General features: G+C 42.6%; 1 protein-coding gene across 12 annotated transcripts in view; it reads right to left on the bottom strand.

The window, feature by feature from the left end:
- SDK1 (sidekick cell adhesion molecule 1) overlaps window positions 1–18,404 on the bottom strand; it is a 375,516-nt gene that overhangs the window by 49,318 nt on the left and 307,794 nt on the right. For 11 of the 12 annotated variants that reach the window (XM_065031442.1, XM_065031436.1, XM_065031444.1 and 8 more), the window contains 6 exons: window positions 17,381–17,575; window positions 12,467–12,668; window positions 10,358–10,461; window positions 8,514–8,584; window positions 3,679–3,814; window positions 1,721–1,780 (listed from right to left, as the gene is read on the bottom strand). In XM_065031442.1, coding sequence (XP_064887514.1) covers window positions 1,721–1,780; window positions 3,679–3,814; window positions 8,514–8,584; window positions 10,358–10,461; window positions 12,467–12,668; window positions 17,381–17,575 — 768 coding nt within the window. The remainder of the gene's footprint in view (window positions 1–1,720; window positions 1,781–3,678; window positions 3,815–8,513; window positions 8,585–10,357; window positions 10,462–12,466; window positions 12,669–17,380; window positions 17,576–18,404) is intronic. The other variant, XM_065031445.1, reaches the window with a different exon arrangement.

An 18,404-nucleotide genomic window follows, 5' to 3' on the forward strand; every position in this document is an offset into this window, starting at 1 on the left:
GTAACTAGCTAGATGAACATCTCTAGGTCTTTCTTAATGACACAAAAAGGTAGGACTTTGCTTTGAGTGTTCAACATGTGGGTTCCTTTTGATCTCTACTGGTAGGAAAGAACATGGCTTCAAGCCTTTGCCTAATCCTAGGGATTTTCATCCAGGGAGTCATTTAGAAACTGCACCGCTCAAGAACATCACTGCAGAAGATCATCTGCGGTGGGGAATCTGGAGTCCCACTGGAAGCAAACTCAAGGATGTCTTTCTCCTTCAAAGTGACCACAGCCTGAACATAAATCACAAAGACAAAGGAGAATTTGAAGTCTGGACTCCATTTGGCCACTAGGCAACCAATTTCTTTGCTGACATATAGGAACTGCTCTGACAGATGAGGTAGGAGAGCGAGAGCAGTAGGAACGAAAACTAGAAACCCCAGTGGTGTGAGGGTAATCAGTAGATGCAAACGAGATTGAGTAGAATCATGTCAACGTCATTAGGGGAGGCAGCGCCTGAGCAGTTTCAGATTTTGCATTTTCAAGATGAAAGAATCAATCCTAACAGAAATATTTATCATCTAAAATATTTAACACTGAAATTAGAGTAGGAGAGCAATCAATAATATAAATTGCCCTATTCAAATGAGCATTGAATTGATTAAGACATGCATGGCCAGGGGTCTAAATTTCTCCCACTGCCAATAATTTTCTTTGCTTTCTATGAATCACATGGTACTCTTAATTCTGTGGCTGACAGTATGTCATCGGTTTGGTAAGGTTCAATAAACCTAATCATACAGGTTCATCTAATTTCAGTTTCACAGGAGTGTTTACAAGAGTTGTGCTCCTCTACCTGACTCAGACTCCAGTATCATTCCCTGCTCTCAGGCATTCTGTAAATGAGATCTGATACATCGCTAACTTTTTGATGTGATACCACTAAATTCAGATGGACTGCAAAATATGCAGCAAGCAAATCAGCAATAGTGATGCTCAGTTCGTAAACAAACAAATATAATAAGATATATAGGCTATAGTACTGGGCAGCTCGTACAGAGAAGCTTTAACCACTGCCATGAAAAGCCACAAGGGAGATTTTCGTGTTAAACTGGATGTGGAAGAAAATGGAACACATGAGAGTTCATGCATGCAAGTTTCAGTGGGGACAGGGCTTCATTTTTTTTTTTAGCCCATCACAATCTGTGACTCAAAAGCCTTGGGCAAAACCTATCTAGTGAACCATCATCACCACAAAGCAACTTGCCTTTTAACTCTGTCGAATGCTATTTTATTCATTTCCAATTGAAAACACCTCTGGAGATGCACATAAATTCATTGGGCCCTCTCTAGACTGGCCTCCTACTCCATGGAATGCCTGAGCATCGCAGTGCTCGAATCACAGGACTAATGATGTGATACAGCTAAACTCAGATGGACTGCAAAATATGTAGCAAGCAAATCAAAATTCATTTAGCATCAGCAATACTGGGTTGTTATAGTCAATAATGTTTTACCTTCCCAGCAGCCACATTTTTACAACAGCTACCTACTTGCATCATCAATGTCTCTTGATGGAAGGAAAGCAAAGGCTTAAAGAAAAAGAAACTCAAGAAAGGAGAATCATTAATCTGTGTTGATTTCTGCTAGATCCACTGAGGAGGACCATAGGAGTTTGCCTATAGTGTATTTTGAGCCACTATAAAGAGTCTCATCTAAAGGCAATGTGCACTTACGTGTTAATTCATACGTCGTTAATGCAGAGCTGCTGTTCACTGTCTTGAAGCTGCTTTGGGCTATTCAGGGTAAGCAAAGCAGAAAGCTTGTTACAGTGCAAGGAAATAGTTATTGCAAATGATGTACAGCAGAGACAGAGGCAAATGATGCAGCACACACACACACACACAGTTTGAGCTTTAGGACTATACCTTGAAGGGCAATAAAATCACATCACTCTCTTGTAACACATCAAAAGCACCTCACCCACATGGGGCTGTTTCATTTCCTCCTCAAACAGAGGATCTCACAAATATACAACACAGAAATGTTCTGACTCCAAGATTAAATAGAACAAATCAGTAAAACTGAAACAATTTCTAGGGGGAAAACTCTTAACACTGTATTACATCCTTATTTCTCAACATGCAAAATCCAAAACCTGAAGAGCTGCAGGGTAAAGAGCTGGAACATGGGCCACAGAGAGCGAACACTTACAATAGGACACGACCCATTTTTTTAAGTGTGTGTTAGATTTCCCACAGTTTCACTTATAGAATTCAATCTTCGTGCTGTGAGCGAATTGTAATAATATGCAAAGCTGAGCAAAACCGCAGGTCAGTGAGGAACAGAGGTGCACTAAGGTGAGAATTGTCATATTATGAGGAGAAAGAGGGAAATTTCTCTTAAAATACACTTGTCTCCACCCCTTTCTATCTCTTGATTCCCTAGAGAGGTTCAGCACATTTTTTTCTACTCTATAGCTGTTGGGAACATAGCTGCAGGGCTAGCCAAGAAGAGGGGAGAGAAGAAACCAGTAGGTTTTAGAGACTCCCTGGCTTGTGAGACCATAGAGCATCCGAAGTCATTATTTCATAATATACATAGTCAGTCATTCAGCTTTTGTCTGGAAAAAAACCTGCTTATGCATACCTACACCTACAGGAGCTTTACATCTCTACTCTGTCCTGGTTAAACCTCTGTATGGCTTGAGAAGTCTCATTCAGCACTGACCACAGAAGTAAGGTCAGAATTAGGTGCTTACATTATATTTAAATCATTCACTTTTTATACAGTCCCACAAAAATCACTCTTGCTTTTGTAGAAACCACTTTTATGGGTTCAGGGAAACAGGGAAGATAATGCAAGGTATTAAAATAGTCTCACTCAACCCTATTCTGCTGCTCTTAGAGTATTATCTTATTCTGAATATTCCACTGACATCAAACAGGACAAAAGCTGGTCCCTCCATGAGCATCTCTCATTGCTGGACCATATCTGTCAGGCTGCAGAGTGTTCACGTCTTTGCTTCTCATCATCTTGTTCTGCCTGTTCTTCCCTCTGATTTCCTTTCTAGCCTTTGTCTAAAAATCCTTTTAATTTTTCTATTATTCCTCTCCCCCTTCACCTTCTTTCTATGTGAACCAAAACTCCCAGCGACTAACATGGCAAGCATGCACCTCACAATTCTTGCTCATTTTTGCTATTTTCTTCCAAAATAGGGACAAGCACTTTGAAACTTGAAAAAATTCTATTTCAAATTTCCCCTCAGCTGTTTTCTTATACTGCTAAAAGAAAAACAACATGTCAATTATAACTACTACTAAAAATTAGCAAGAAAGAAAAAGGTTCCCAGCTGAGGAAAATGAAGTCCCTGTCTTTTTTTTTTCTCTGATGGCAGAACAATGTATATCAGGGCAATCATGAAATGGAGGTAGCAGAAAGCAAGAAATCAGAGGGTACATGGGGGACAGAACATCAATTCAAGCACAGATTAGAGTGCACCATTACAAGTGATGCTGATCAGAGTTATTAGCATTTTTCAGCATCTTCACCCTGATTGTGTAAAAGCTAAATTATCTCCAGCACTCTTAGACACAATTGTGTGTTATTTCCGCGGGGTAAGAGGGCACACAGTGTCTGGCATAACGACAGATTTCTATTCTGGGATATTACAGGCTTCAAAACACGGGCTTACGTGTGAGCTCTGCTCTTAAAGCTGAGGGGTTCTGGATGGTTTTTGATTCTTTCCCAGATCCAGTGTCGTAATCCAGCTCCCGATAGTAGATGCGGTATCCCAACAGCAAGCCGTTCAGACTCTCCGTTTTGGGTGGCTGAAAAACATTCACATGAAGAACAGGCTCGTTAAGATGGGCATTGTGACAAATATCCGTCACCATAGGTGACAGGTGACACCCGTTCTGTGCGAGGGGACGCAGTGTTCTCTGGTGAAAACTGACATTAATAATATATAGGGTCAAAGGCTGCGTAATTTGAAAAAACACAAGTTAAAGGCAACTTTGATGACTTCACTGTGGCACTTACAAAAGGCTCTTTGCACTACTAAGAACTAAACTCCTTTCCATCTTGGTCCACAAAAACTTGTGTGCGATAAAGGTTATAAATAAACACGTTGCTGGCTACCAACTGTGGAACAGCAAACAGTATTTCACTTTGAGATGAAGAGAAAGAAATCATTTTGGCAAAGACAGAATTTCTTTAGCGGCTGTTTCCCTTGGGGATTGTTCATAGAACATTCTTCATTTGGCATTATTTTATTGAAAGGCTGATGAGAAAATAACATTGGTGTATTCTGGCTTTAATTAGAAAGATGAAAATAGGTCTAACAGCTCACAGAGGCATTTGGAGAGAAGTCATTGTATGATGGATTCTGGTGTGTTGCATCTGTCCAGTCCCGCAGGCAAACCCAGGCCTCTGTGGTATGTATGGCCATTGGGCTGGCTCAAACACAAGGCTTCTTTCTTCTCCAACATGCTGGAAGATGCTCAAAGACATAATATCTCAGCAAGGATTCTTCAGCAGCCCCTCACGACTTCCTTCAGATACAGATATACAGCCAGTAGCCAAATGAAAAGGAAATTTTTGGCTGAACGGCTCGCTTAAATAAAGACAAGCAAAGGGATTCTTCAGGTTTAGGAAAAAAGTGGCTTTCATGAGTCTAATACAGGCTGAGAACTGCAGAGAAGAAAAGACGCCCTGAGCCACTTATCTTCTAAAGATTCTTGTACTGAAATTTAAGGGGCTGAAAGTATAAATGAAAAGGATTTTAATGATGATCTCGCCTTTAATCCAGAGGGATCCCTAGCAGTCTTGAGAACTTCACTAAGGAAAACCTTCTGTCCATCGTGGAAAAATGAACCGCTGGTGTGAAACGCTGTCACAAGAGAAGGTAATACCACATGTAATTTTAATGAAAGAAGAAAGAATGTTTTTACAGGAAAGGAAAAAGATATTTGCTAATAACCTAACATTCTGCTTCCAGAAATGACAAGAATTTTCCATTATTTCATGATGATGGTAAGAGAACAGAGAGGGCTGTCCTGTCTCAGTACAAAGGACTTTGCTTTGGGTGAGGGCTGAGGAACGAAGTGGAAAGATTGCGGTTTATGGAAACCAAAACAGAAAATCACATGAACCAGAGTATAGGAAAGCTACACAGCTACCAGGAAAAGGAGCAGAAACTGCTCCTGCAAGAAGCCACTGCCTTCTGCAGTTGTCCTGCCCAATCCAAACAGTCCCAAGATATCTCTGTTACTTGCTCTGCATGGCTGGAGAACCTCATCCATCATTGTTTCATGCTCATTATTGTCCTCCATCCTTTGGAGAAGCTCTGACCGCCTTTCACTCTCATTTAGCACCTGCATTTCAGAACGATCTAGGAACACGGGGCTGTGAGGGATCTCAAGAATCACAGCACTGGGCCCTCAGGACTACAGAAAATCAGCTGCTTCAAGTTCTTTTCACAAACAGAGCAACCCCCGCCAGACAACAAGCTGATTTTTCTGCTTCCCAATCTTCCTATTGGAAAGCTGCTTCAAACCTCACTACCTGGAGAGTTAGAAACCTTCATTTAATTTCTAATCTAAATAATTCATAGCTAGCTTATAACCATTTGCTCCTGTGCTAACATTGCCTTTTGGGTTAAATTGTTCTCCCTACGGGGTGCTTACGCCCGTGTTGTATTTTAAAAAGGGCAATCATGTTCCTTCTCAGACTCCATTTTACAAGGCAAATACATCAACCTCTTGTACAATCGTCTTTCCTGGTCTCAGACTGAGCCTCTTGTTCAAGAGACTGAGCAAACAGACTAAACAAAGTGCCAGGGCCACCTGCTTACAAAGTTCTTTGTGGCCCAGCTGAAATGTTCTCCTCCACAATGTGGATGAGAGATGGTTTACTGGCAATTCCTAATATATCTATCATGAGCTTTTTGCCTCTTTTCCAATCTTCTGACTGTCCTTTTCTGTTTTCTATATTATAGTGAAGTTGCTTTAGCTGTGATGGTGCCCAAGCAGAGAAGGAATCAACAGGCAAAGCATGAGAACAGGGTCCCACCAAGATATTAAGACTTCTTGAGTGCATCACCTCAAAGCAGGAGAGAGGCGGCAAGAAAGCAAAGCCTGTCCAGCATGGAAATAAACTTCACACAGTGAAAAAAACTACTGTGAGCATCACATGGATTTGTATTTCAGTTCATTACTACCTAGAAGGAAGATGTCAGTGTCTCTTCCTGTTTTAGCTATTAATAATTTAACTTTTAACTAAAAACCAGTTGAGAATATCCTACAGAATCCTGAAAGGAAAACACTGCTGAAGCTAAGAAAAGAGAGTATTACTCTCTGCTCTGCCACGTAACAGCCTAATATTTAATTAAGATAAAGCTTAATTCCTCATTGTGGTACAAAACTGATTTGTTGATAGGAAACATTGTGTTCTTATGCTTTCACGTGATTCTCCATTTTTTCTTTCCTTTAAATTTAGGACAGGAAAGCTCAGAAAATAAATGGCTTGAAAACTGCCTTTCTCCTTGCCATGGAAATGATGATTCTTTCCTGAAAAGGGTACTCTGCTAAAAGGTCAGGTCTTCCCCTTCCTATCTGTCTCTCACGGACAAAACTCTGCTTTTGATGGAATGGATTATTTAGAATTTTGTAGGAAGGCCTGAGGGATATGCTGAAATAGGTAAAATGATTATGAGTGGCAGCCCGGAACGTTGTACAGAAGCAAGAGAAACATTTTTGTGCTGTTTAAAAATGAAAACAAAAAAAGAAGACTAAAATGTAAGTAAAATGTAAGTTTGAATAATTGTTATCTCTAAGGTAGAGGCAGAACAGTGCATGATCCCGATGTTAACTTAACATCGTCTAGAACATTTGAAGTAACCTTGCATTATTGATACAACAGACCTCGATGGAAATGACTACTTTTCTTCCTACTTTCAATTTAAAAATAGTGGACTGATTGGACCAAGCAGCTGAAAGCACAGATAGTGCATCTAGAGTTTGTTTTGTGAATTATTAACATGGCTCAAAGTTAAAAATTTAGCTTTGCTTGGAAATCCGCTCTCGCATTTAGCGTGACTGCTGTTTTCAGTTTACATTGTTTCTTAGACACTGTCATGAAACTTCCTCTTAATTGGAGGCTATTGTGGGACTTGAAGATTTTTGTTTATTTGAAAAATATAGTACGGCTAAATTACTAGGACCTATTAATATACATGTTCTAATGACATATAATTGCCCACAACTCCCTTGAGATGGCTTTGGCACAACAACCCCATTTCATTTTCATGAAATAAAAAGCATCCAATTACCTAAACAACCACCTATTTCACATTAACTACACACCAATAATCAGTCATTTGGGGAATGCTTATTTCCGCGGTACATCATGCCTCACATCCTCTTTGTATACCCTTTTTTCTTCACTGCGGGCTTTATTTGTAGGCGGGGCGGTAAATTTACATCTCTCCATAATTCCTTTGGTTGAACTGTTCAACATGTCCTCTATTTGTTCACCATGCTGTAAGCAATGATGTTATTCAGCATTATGCTGTGTGAACTTGGGCCAGCGACACAGCAGTACAGCCAGATATATTTTTTAAATGTTGCTGCAGAGCAATAAACAGACCCTCATACATACATTTTTTTTTTTCCCAAAAATGCAAGGAGCCCCATCTGTACTGTAAAGGCATATGTACATTTTTCACTGTAATGCAATCTGTCCAAAGTTATCCTTATAACGTGTGCGTGACGTTGTCTCGGGAGCAGGGTGGGCAGAGGCTTTCCAGAATAGGTTACGGATATCGTGCAGTACCCCACTGGGTTCCCTCTACTAATGCTCACTCTGCAAAAAGAAGCCTCAGGCACTGGGTCACAAAATGTTCCAGCATCTCCCAGGAGGCTGGTACTGAAAGATAAAGGAATGCCTATATAAAATGCAGACTTGGCACAAATACTTTCACATCCAACTCAGAGACACTACGGAGAGCTCAAAATTCCTTTCTGTTCTCTGAAGAAATCTCAATTTTTAGCCCTCGCAGAGCCAAAAGGGCACGTGGAGTTCCTCAAAGGTATGAGCAAGATCTCGGGCACAGCATAAGCTTCTGATTATTTGAGGCGCTGCAGGACGCAGCGTGCGATGCGAATGAAAGCGAGATTTTGATTACCTGAACTTTACCACGTCTGCACTCCATTGAATGTTTTCAATGTAAAGATGCACATCTGTTGATATCAATAAAAGGAGAACCTGTACAAGTAATGATCTTGGGCATGGCTACAGAAACTCCTTTACCTTCTAAGTTTTCTCTCATGGAGCACAAAGTAAAAACAACTGCCAGAAATTTCCATCCTTTACCACAATATATGCCTAGATCAGGAAAACAAGAAAGTAGTTGCAGTTCTTCAACTTTTATACAGTACTTCCAGCCCAGAAGAACGTCCTTTGCAACGTCAACAAGTCAAAGCAAACAAAACTTGTTTGAGAAACATCAACATCTTGCATTTTACCTACCTGCCACTGCACAAGGACAGATGAAGTGGTGTGGGGAGTCACCAACACAGAACTGGGGGGTTCTCCTGGAACTAAACAAGAACACAAATATAACCAAAGCCATTATAGCAACAGGGTGGAAAACTGGCAGGTTCTCTTAGTCAGATTCTCTTTCTTCACTGCCAAAGAACATCTTCTATCCCAACTACTACACAGAGGGTCTCAAATGCAATGCGGTTGGTATGAATATTGCAATCTGGGCAGAAGCCAATCACTTCTCCTACACCCTTTGCTCTACCTGTGGCCTTGGCAACTTGAATAGGAATACAGGAAAAGCCGAGGGCATATATGTGGAGGAAGGTGCAGCATGCCAGCCACTCATAAACAACTGGATAAATGTTTGAAAGGAAATTAAACCAGCATTAAACCAGCTGCATGTGTCCAAACCTCTCCCAACTTTTCCACGGTATTTTTGCCACAGCTGGGGCAAGCTCACCTTGTTTTTGGGAGCCTGTGTCACATAGTCACAGATTATTTCAGTTAGGACAGCTTGATTTACCATGGGTTAACCCATTCCTGTGCCCATGGCGATAGCACGTACACACACAGGTTATAGCAGCTCAAATACGAGGAAGCGAAGGCTTATCAGGAGCTCACAGCCCTCCACAGCGCAATGCTCTGGTGGCAGCACCAGGTTTGCTCAGCAGAATAAATGTTCACTTTGTTAAGGAGTCGAGAAGCTTCTACAGTATCTCCCTGTTGTATTGTGAGGAGGCCAAGCACAAGTCTGGATTCACTGTCGCTAAACTCAAAGAGGACAGAAAATAAAACTTCAAATTCCAAAACAGCGAGCCAGTGGTGCCGCATTAGTACCAGTTACATCCTGCACCGCTACGGCAGCCGCTGCTCAGGAAGACGGAGAGTCAGGATGTCTCTAAAAGGCTGGTAGGCAGATTATTCAAGTATTACATGGGTTCTTGTTTAACACGGAATACTACTGACCTCTGTCCTCTCTTTTTCTGATGTCAAGATCACATTCATTAAACGTTCCTTTGCAAAATAATTTCCTACTTTTATATTTCCATGTCATATTTAACTAGCCATTCCTTGAGCTGTATGAAACACTGGCTAATTTCTAGGACCCTATATATAGAATCATATATGTATACACATGTATATCTATATCTCAGTATTACCACATTTCCCAGGCTAAGGATAAATACTGTTGCTCTTTTAAACTTTGCAGAGTTCTCTTCTCCATTCAAGACATCAGAGCTACTTCTGCATTCAGGCATCGACTTTATACAATCAAGGAATTAGAAGCTGATCTCTAAGGCTAAAAATAAAAGCCTTGTCAATGTCATTCACAGTTTATTAGCCCTGATCTGCAGGATTAAATGTTCATGTATCTAGGAGCTTCATACTCTTTCTTACTTACACCTCAACAATTTTGCCATATTGCAGATGTGGATTGTGAGTGAAAACAATTGAAGAAACTTCTCCAAATGTATGCACAATTCTACATTTATTTTTAATGATCTCTTGTAAATTATTCAATTTCTGCAAAGATAATGGTTAGTGCAGAGTTTGGAAGCCAATCAAACAGAGTTTAATTCCATTTTGAGACTCCTGAAAGTATGATTCATTATCAGAGGGCACCGCAGGACACTTAAGGCTGCCTGTTATTAATTCAGCCACATCTCATTACTACCTGTATCAATCTCCTATGAACAAAACTGCATTGGTTGTTGAATTTTCACACCACATTCCCAGTGGAGAACACCTTGCAGCAGCTCCAGCAAACCCAGGAGCACCGGGCAGCGCCCATTGACGGTGATGCCCCCGCCGTGTCGCTTCTTGCTTACCGTCCTGCAGAGTTGTCACCGCCTCCGTCTCCGCACTGAAGTCACTGTCCCCGATGTCGTTGGTTGCTTTCACTCGCAGTTTGTAAGAGGTGAATGGGTTCAAGCTGTGGAATGTAAGAAGTAAGGCTGAGGGATGGAAATCTCCCCATACCATCACGTCTTGCCTCAGAACAAGTCTCTACAGAGAACCTGCCCTTTGGCAACCAAAGTCCTGGAGCAGTTTGTCTCTTCTCCACATCATCTTTTCTTCACAGCCTCCCCCAGCTTCCTCATGGCATGGGGGTGTTTGCACCATTGCTGCCATCAGCATCTTCTCAGGTTTGCATTGGCCTGAGCTCCTGAAAACATGCACGGATTCGCAGCTGAGCAGGGCTCCAGTAAACAGCCTTTAAGTTGCAGTTTACGGAGCAGCCTACGACTGGAGTTTGTTGGAGACGACAAGATGTGCTGCCAAGTCTTGTAAGGTTACGCAAAACCTGGCTTTCCAGGTGCTTTGCCTGAGAAAACCTCCAAGCAAGTCCATGGGTCAGCTCATCCTCAGTGCACAGATGGGGATGATGGGAAGAGAAGAAGCAGGTAACGTGTCCAGGGCCAGCAGGTGCCCAGCAGGCTCTGGAATCCACATCACCAGCCTTCTGACTAATCCCCTAGACCATTGCGTTTGATCAGCGCGTTTTATTCCTGCTGAATTTCAAATTAATGCTATTACCTGGATTATTTAATAAAGACAGTAACAACAGGTTCCTTGCAGCTCTTTTATCTAGGCAGAGCTTTAAGATATGCAAAGAGTGATTTCCAGCTGACATAACCTTCACAAAGATTCTTCTGTCTTGGCTTGGCAGGGGAAGGTGTGGGGGAGGCTGCCTTGTGAGTCACAGACAGAGGCTGGAAATGCAGAGCTATAAGTTACAGGGGATTTAGCTAATTAATTGGTAGTGTCTAGCCATCAGCTGGCAGATGTAACACTGACTACAAACCCAAGTAAAGTTACTTGTAAGGAATGATTAAACATCAAGGGATAATGCATTCGGATGGGCAGCACTCTCACATCACACGTGTGCTGCTCCTCTGGACTTCCACAAGAAAAAGCTTTTAGCAAGGGGGAGAAGAAATCTTCCAGCAGTGCTACCCTATTAGGGCACCGTTACTCACCCACAGCAACTTGAGTAAGTTGAATAATCTTTCTTGATCTTTTGTTTTCAGTAATGCCAATGTCAAGTCTAAATGACATAGTTGGTTTCCTTGGTTTTACAGGTTTTGACTAGAAAGATACTAGGTATAATTCAGGGTGGGTAAAAACCTCCAGGGTCATAGAATTTGGTCTATATTTGTACCTATAATTGTCAAGTTTTCTTTTTTATGCACAGTTAGATGAAAGGATAGCTATATAGCTGTATCTTCTGGCACATGACCGGTGAGCTACCATACACCACAGCCACCGATGTTTTTATAACACACCTGAAAAATCCGTGTCTGAGTGCTTTGGACACTTGATTCTCCAAAAGCTCACAGCCTTTTAGAAATAATCCGATTTGTACTAGTTGGTCAATAGAGGAAATGGACAGCAAAACAAGTACCTTCTCATAGACATTCAATTGCTTTCACAGATGTTACACGGACCTTAATTACAACAGCATCACTGAGGTTATAATGAAGTCTGAATGAAGTTTAAACATTCTGATGATATCTATAGACTTCAGTATGGAAAACACAGATAAAAATAGTTCCCGTTTCATCTGGAAAAGCTTATATAGAGATAATTGCAATGCAGTACTGAGAATAGATTTTAACATCAGTCACCACAGAAAGGATTTTTAACTAGTTGTATTTTACAGACTATTATGTAGCTACATATGGTTTAGCCCATGTAGTATTACCTACCACGCTGAGGGCTTCAAAAACATACATTGCAATCCAACTGTAATTAGATTCATTGCATGACCTTCAGCAAATCTCTCAACTGCTGTTCAAAACATCATCTCTAAAATGAGAGCAGTGACCCTCATTTAACCTCTCTACCCCAAAAAGACTGAGATGCTAGCTTTTGTTTCCTAACTTCGGAAGTGGAAAGTGTGGAAATTTCTATGCTAGCCCAGGATCATATGGTACCTTTCAATAATGCACGATGTCGCCTCGTGGCTGATGGAAGAGGAGTAGGTTTGCCAGTCTCCATTTGGCAGTTCTCGCACTTGCACTGTGAAATATCGTATTGGTGAAGATCCATCACTTCCAGGGACCCACTTCAACAGCAGACTCCGTGATGACACATCACTCTGAGGGGTCATCAGCTGCCTGGGAGGTGCTGGTCTTTCTGCAACGAAACCATAATTTGGGAGGACATTCAAGCTAACATAAAATGTGACAGCTCAATTGGAGACTGAACACTTGGATTTGCCCCATAAGGTTCACAAGCCACCCAATTCCTTAATCTACTGCAAAGAGCAGCAGTAAAACTGGTTCTTATCTCCCTGGCACAGAAGGTCACCACTGAATACACACTTTCTTAGCAACAGGCCTCAGATTTCAGGGCATCTTAGCCTGGCAGGTTAAGGAAGAATCGTTAGGACCAGTAGCCAAGCAAACCAAGAAAGTCTGCGATGAAACTCAACAGTAATTCCAGCTGCAATTGCTCTCTTGACAGATTTTGCTTGTAAACTAGTTCACTTTTGAACCCGTGCTCACACTATTGGTACCACAGGAATACGTTCTCCCTGTGCTACGTAGCATCCTCCTCCCCCAGCTGCTCCCCAGTTGAGGCATGAAGAAGAGGAAGGGATGAAGCTGGAACAGGCTGGCGTGTAGCAGAGTCCAAGAGCACAACTTACAGTCCATGATGAATTCCAGCACCAGTTCTCTCTGGCAAGGACCCAAGAACCATCAGCAGCTGCTGCTGCTGCTGCTTCTAAACCCCAGCCCAGAGATAGCGCAGAGCTGGGGCCTGAGCTCCGGCTGCACTTCACTTCCAGACCTTCTCAGTTCTTCCCTTCACACTCAATAACCTTGAACCTGCAAAGTCAAACCAGCCAGAGCCAATGCTGAGGGAGATCTCTCCAGAGTAATTAACCGTACACCTTTTAGATGAGGCAGGGAATGGTAATGCCGGTGTAAGCATGCCAGTCCCCAACCGTTTCAATATAGATCTCCTTTCCCGTCACCGTGTCTCCGCACATCATCGATTTCAATAGAGAAACTCTATAGAGTGAGGAATAATTGTTTAATTGTTTATCATGAAGATTATTGATTCTGATTAAAATGTGTGGCATGTAATAAAGCAGAAATTGATTGGAGACACCGCAGTGACTTGCTTTTGAGAAGCAATTCAATTCAACTTCATCAGCACTTGTTTCCATAAACACACCTCCGCCTGCCCGATTCCTCACAGCTCTGTATGGCGAACACTTCATTTCCTTGCCATTCCCTAAAACCATTTCCTATATGTTTTGGCATTTCTCTGCAGCAGGCTCTTGCTGACATCAGTGCCCAAAGACTTGTAAGCTATTAGCTGGAGGAAGCCCTTGGTGCCAGCAGCATGCGAACTGGAGTACAATGCAAAAGGTCAGTGCCTTACACTGACAGGCTGAGACAGGTATTCAGGGTTATTCTATCAGGGGAAGCGAGTGTCGTGCAGAGATTTAATACTCTCTGCTGATAAGCTTTCACCAGCTTGCAGTTTTGGGCAGGTCAGATCTTGCACTCACTCTCCTGTGATTGGGTTTCCTTCTGCTGCTAACGGGAGATCTTAAAATCTCCTGCATTGCAAGATATACTTCCTGACTGTTTGTACAAAACCATTAGTATGAAGAGTTTATTTATGTGGGTTTAGCCAAAAGCCCTTGTGGCCAGGAAGGCCAATGGCATCCTGGGGTGTATTAGAAGGGGGGTGGTCAGTAGGTCAGAGAGGTTCTCCTGCCCCTCTGCTCTGCCCTGGGGAGACCACACCTGGAATCTTGTGTCCAGTTGTGGCCCCTCAGTTCCAGCAGGACAGGGAACTGCTGGAGAGAGTCCAGCGCAGCCACCAAGATGCTGAAGGGAGTGGAGCATCTCCCGTGTGAGGAAAGGCTGAGGGAGCTGGGGCTCTGGAGCTGGACAAGAGGAGACTGAGGGGGGACTCATTCATGTTTACAAATATATCAAGGGTGAGTGTCAGGAGGATGGAGCCAGGCTCTTCTCGGTGACAACCAGTGACAGGACAAGGGGCAATGGGTACAAACTGGAACACAAGAGGTTCCACTTAAATTTGAGAAGAAACTTGTTCCCGGTGAGAGCGGCAGAGCCTGGCCCAGGCTGCCCAGGGGGGTTGTGGAGTCTCCTTCTGTGCAGACATTCCAACCCGCCTGGACACCTTCCTGTGTAACCTCATCTGGGTGTTCCTGCTCCATGGGGGGATTGCACTGGATGAGCTTTCCAGCTCCCTTTCAATCCCTGACATTCTGGGATTCTGTGAAAAGCAAATGCTAAGGTGAGCTCTGCAGGAATGTAAGGCCAGGCCACATAACTCAATGGACTACTTCTAATTTCTCACTATATTTACATTTTCTGACTCCGTTCTCCCCTGTTCACTGGTGTTGACTATTCCGAAGGGTATCACACCACCACGTAGATTCAAAGAACAACCTCTGGAGAATACAGCTACAATATAACTTGGGATCTTTAAATCGCAGGTATCACTGTAAAATGTCATGTTGTATATTAGGATTATCCAAGGAATTTAAAAGGACAAGAGTGACTGATTTGGTTAATTTTCAGGGGAATTTTTGTGCCTGCCTACCTTAGTAAAAAGGACTAAAGGGATATTAAATGCATTTTTTAGTAATGGAAATTAAATATCTTTTCGCTCTAGAATATTCATTGCCACGTATACAAGGTTCAGGTTTCTATGTTTTGAGGTTTTTTTATTTACTTGTTAGCAGAATAGCTGCACTAGATAAATTTCTTTATTATTGCCTCATATCAATCTTGCTGATGTGAGATTACACATTCTTCTCTCTGCACTTTACATATGGGATCACTTCATTTAACTCTCAGCGCCTTGGGGCTCGGTTCCATAACATGCATAGAGACACAGCAGAGCCATCCATCAAAAAGAGAAAGGGTTCGTTTTATACTCTGACTTGTCTATTCAGGATAACCCTAAAGCACTGATGGCAACAAGGGATCATTGTTCCTGCAGTGGAGCTGCGAGTTCTGCCATGAGCTATTGCGCATCCAGCAACAGCTTGTGCATGGTCTGGGAAGCCTAAGAACATTTTATTGAAAAGTAGAGGCTCTGAGCTTCGAGTATTCACTTTATTTGGCATGGTGGGTTGTTTTGAAACTTCCACATGTTGGACTTCAAACTTCCATTTTGACAGCAGTCAGGCAGGGGTGGAAGAAACCTTGAGCTGATAAATCTCTTTGATGGATGGCATCTTTAGCAGAGGCACTTTAAGTTTCCTAATACAGCTCTAGAGGTTTGTTCTCTGAGGACTGTTGTGCACTGGGAAGGCTGCACATGACCTGGAGAGCTACATCAGGGGGAATTTCAACATCAACCAGACAGGCTAGAAGTAGTTGAAATGCACCCCATCGGTCCTTGCTGCTGGTGGTTGAACATCAGGCCAATGTCCTCTCTTCTTAGAAGTGTTACAGGGAAATCACAAGGAAGACATCGTAGGCAAATAGTGCGGAAAATCCTTAAACTTGCACTAAGTGATTTGCAAGGACTTAAAACAAGAGATTGTTTAGTAGGCACATTTTAAGAACTAAAAGTAAATATAACTGGTTGTATTATAGTGCAAGACTTGGACAAGAGCCAAGACCAGGCACACAAGCACAGGCAAAAGTGAAGTGCAAACAACAGTTGAAAGATGTCTATGGAGTTCTGCCCTAATTACCTGAAGTGCACTTCTCCCTGAACTGTGATTTTTGTAAGTCACAGGAGCTGTATGGCTCTAACTTTTGAGAGAGAAGTTTTGTTAAAGATCAATATCCAGACAGCACAATGGGTCAGAGTGACATGTGGCACAAAATCCAGGGATGGACAAAGAAGTCATGTTGATAAAGTCACCCTGGCTAGTTCTGACTTTGCCACCTCTAGAGAACAGATATATGCTTTGCAGTGGAACATGGCGTATGGTGCAAGACCAGAGGAAAACCCACACTCCTGTTCTCTACCAAAATATTATCATTATTACTATTATAAAGCTCTGAATAAAAAAAAAAAAAAAACAACAAAAAACAACTTCATGCACAAGTAGAAAACAAAATGTTTCTAACTGGCAGCTCCAGAGATCTGTTCTAAGACTGGAGAATTCAGCAGTTACTTGAGCCAAAGCATTACAAACAAGCAATGGTGCAGAGCAGATTCTGTAACACCTTATATGCCTTTCACATTTAGATACCTTTGGTATCTAAGCATTTGGTTTTATTTATACGCCTGTAACTCCTGCTTTCTTCAAGTAGGTTTCCTACAGAACAGAATGTGATTGGAGATTCAGAATGTGAATAACCACTTTACGGCTGATGCAAGAAGCAGAAAAATTCTGGGCAATCCAGATGCAAACACTCTGCTCAAGCGTGTGGCAGCGAAAGGCCAGAGCAATTACCAACACATTAGGTCAGGCCTGAGGTACAATGGAGGAGCCGTGGAGAAATCCTGCAACATCAGTGCCTCTCATTTTGCATTCCCTGATCAATACAATTCATCCATCACTTACTTTCTTAAGATTGCAATCTTTCAAGAAAACGAGAGAGCAGAAAAAAAAAAGATCTGACTGCAGAAGGAGGCTGCATATGGCCAATATAGCAACTGATGGAAAAATCAATCTCCAAGAGCCCGGCAGGTTAGAAGAACTGTGTCTCATAAAAGTCTGTCTTGCTCACCAGGTTTCTCAAATCATGATGTTGCTATGGTTTGGGGCAGGTTTATGGGGTGAGAAGGAGACAGTGTACAGGCTGTAGCCTGTTATTAAAATTCCCCTAAGTGCAGCAGAGGCTCCAAGGCTCGTGGCAAAAAGTACCTCAACCTGTGGCTGCAAGCATTACCTCTTTTTTCTGTTGTGATCACGGTGGCTTCCAGCGGCTCCCCCCAGCCCTGCCTGGTCTTGGCAGACGTCCGGAAGATGTACGCTGACTCAGGGGTGAGATCTGTGGCTGTAAACTGCCTGACTGTCGAGCCAACCTCCACCGTCGTGAACTTGTTAGGGCTGCTGCTGGCCAGGCGGTAGGCAATCTGGTACCCTGAAATCACAGCATCAACAAGAGACAGAGAAAGGGTTAGGATTTTTTTCTAGCCGGGACAAAAGAACGCCAAAACTATGAGTTTAATATAATTACTTGCTTATCTGAGACCAGAATAAAGTAATTTACTACCTTCAGTGCTATAAAATTGCCCAGCCAGACGCTGTACCTGATGTCACATGGTGACACACACGAGGGTCTACCAAACACTATCTGCCATGAAACTGCTTTCATTTCCCATCCTTCATACCAACAAGACAGAAAAACAGTTCAATCTTTCCTGAGCGTACCGGTACCTTTATGAAAAGGCAAAGGAACAAACGAAACCCGGGCAATTAATGTCACCTGGCTGAGCCAGTTCAAGACAACGCTCTGTTTCATCTTTCCCCCCAGGCACACATGTACACCTGTATGCACGCATGCTCACACACTATTCTGTGCTCCTTACCCAAGCTGTGCAGCCTTCACGCTGCCCAAATAAAGGCTCGCTCCTGCTTTTTGCACTTGCCTTTTTCTCAGCTCTCCCACTCCCCTGTAACTGTACAGCAGCCGCCAGAGCCGCCAATAACAGCCTCCTTCTCCTGCCACAGTCCAAGGAAGAAGCCTGCAAGCTGTGAGGTCCTGCTTCAACCACGCGGCACTTAATAATCAATTTTGTTGATGCCTGTAAGTGATAACCCCCATTCCAACCTGCCTGACAATTAGATTTAGCCTGTATTATTAATGATCCAACTGTGCAAAGGAGGGTTTCCAGCGCTCTCACGCACCACTAGCAACAACTGTCCCCCAAAGAGGATCTGCCAAATGTTCTAATTCATTCTGCAAGCCC

This window comes from Columba livia, chromosome 15 (genome assembly GCF_036013475.1).
Source record: "Columba livia isolate bColLiv1 breed racing homer chromosome 15, bColLiv1.pat.W.v2, whole genome shotgun sequence".
NCBI lineage: Eukaryota > Metazoa > Chordata > Aves > Columbiformes > Columbidae > Columba > Columba livia.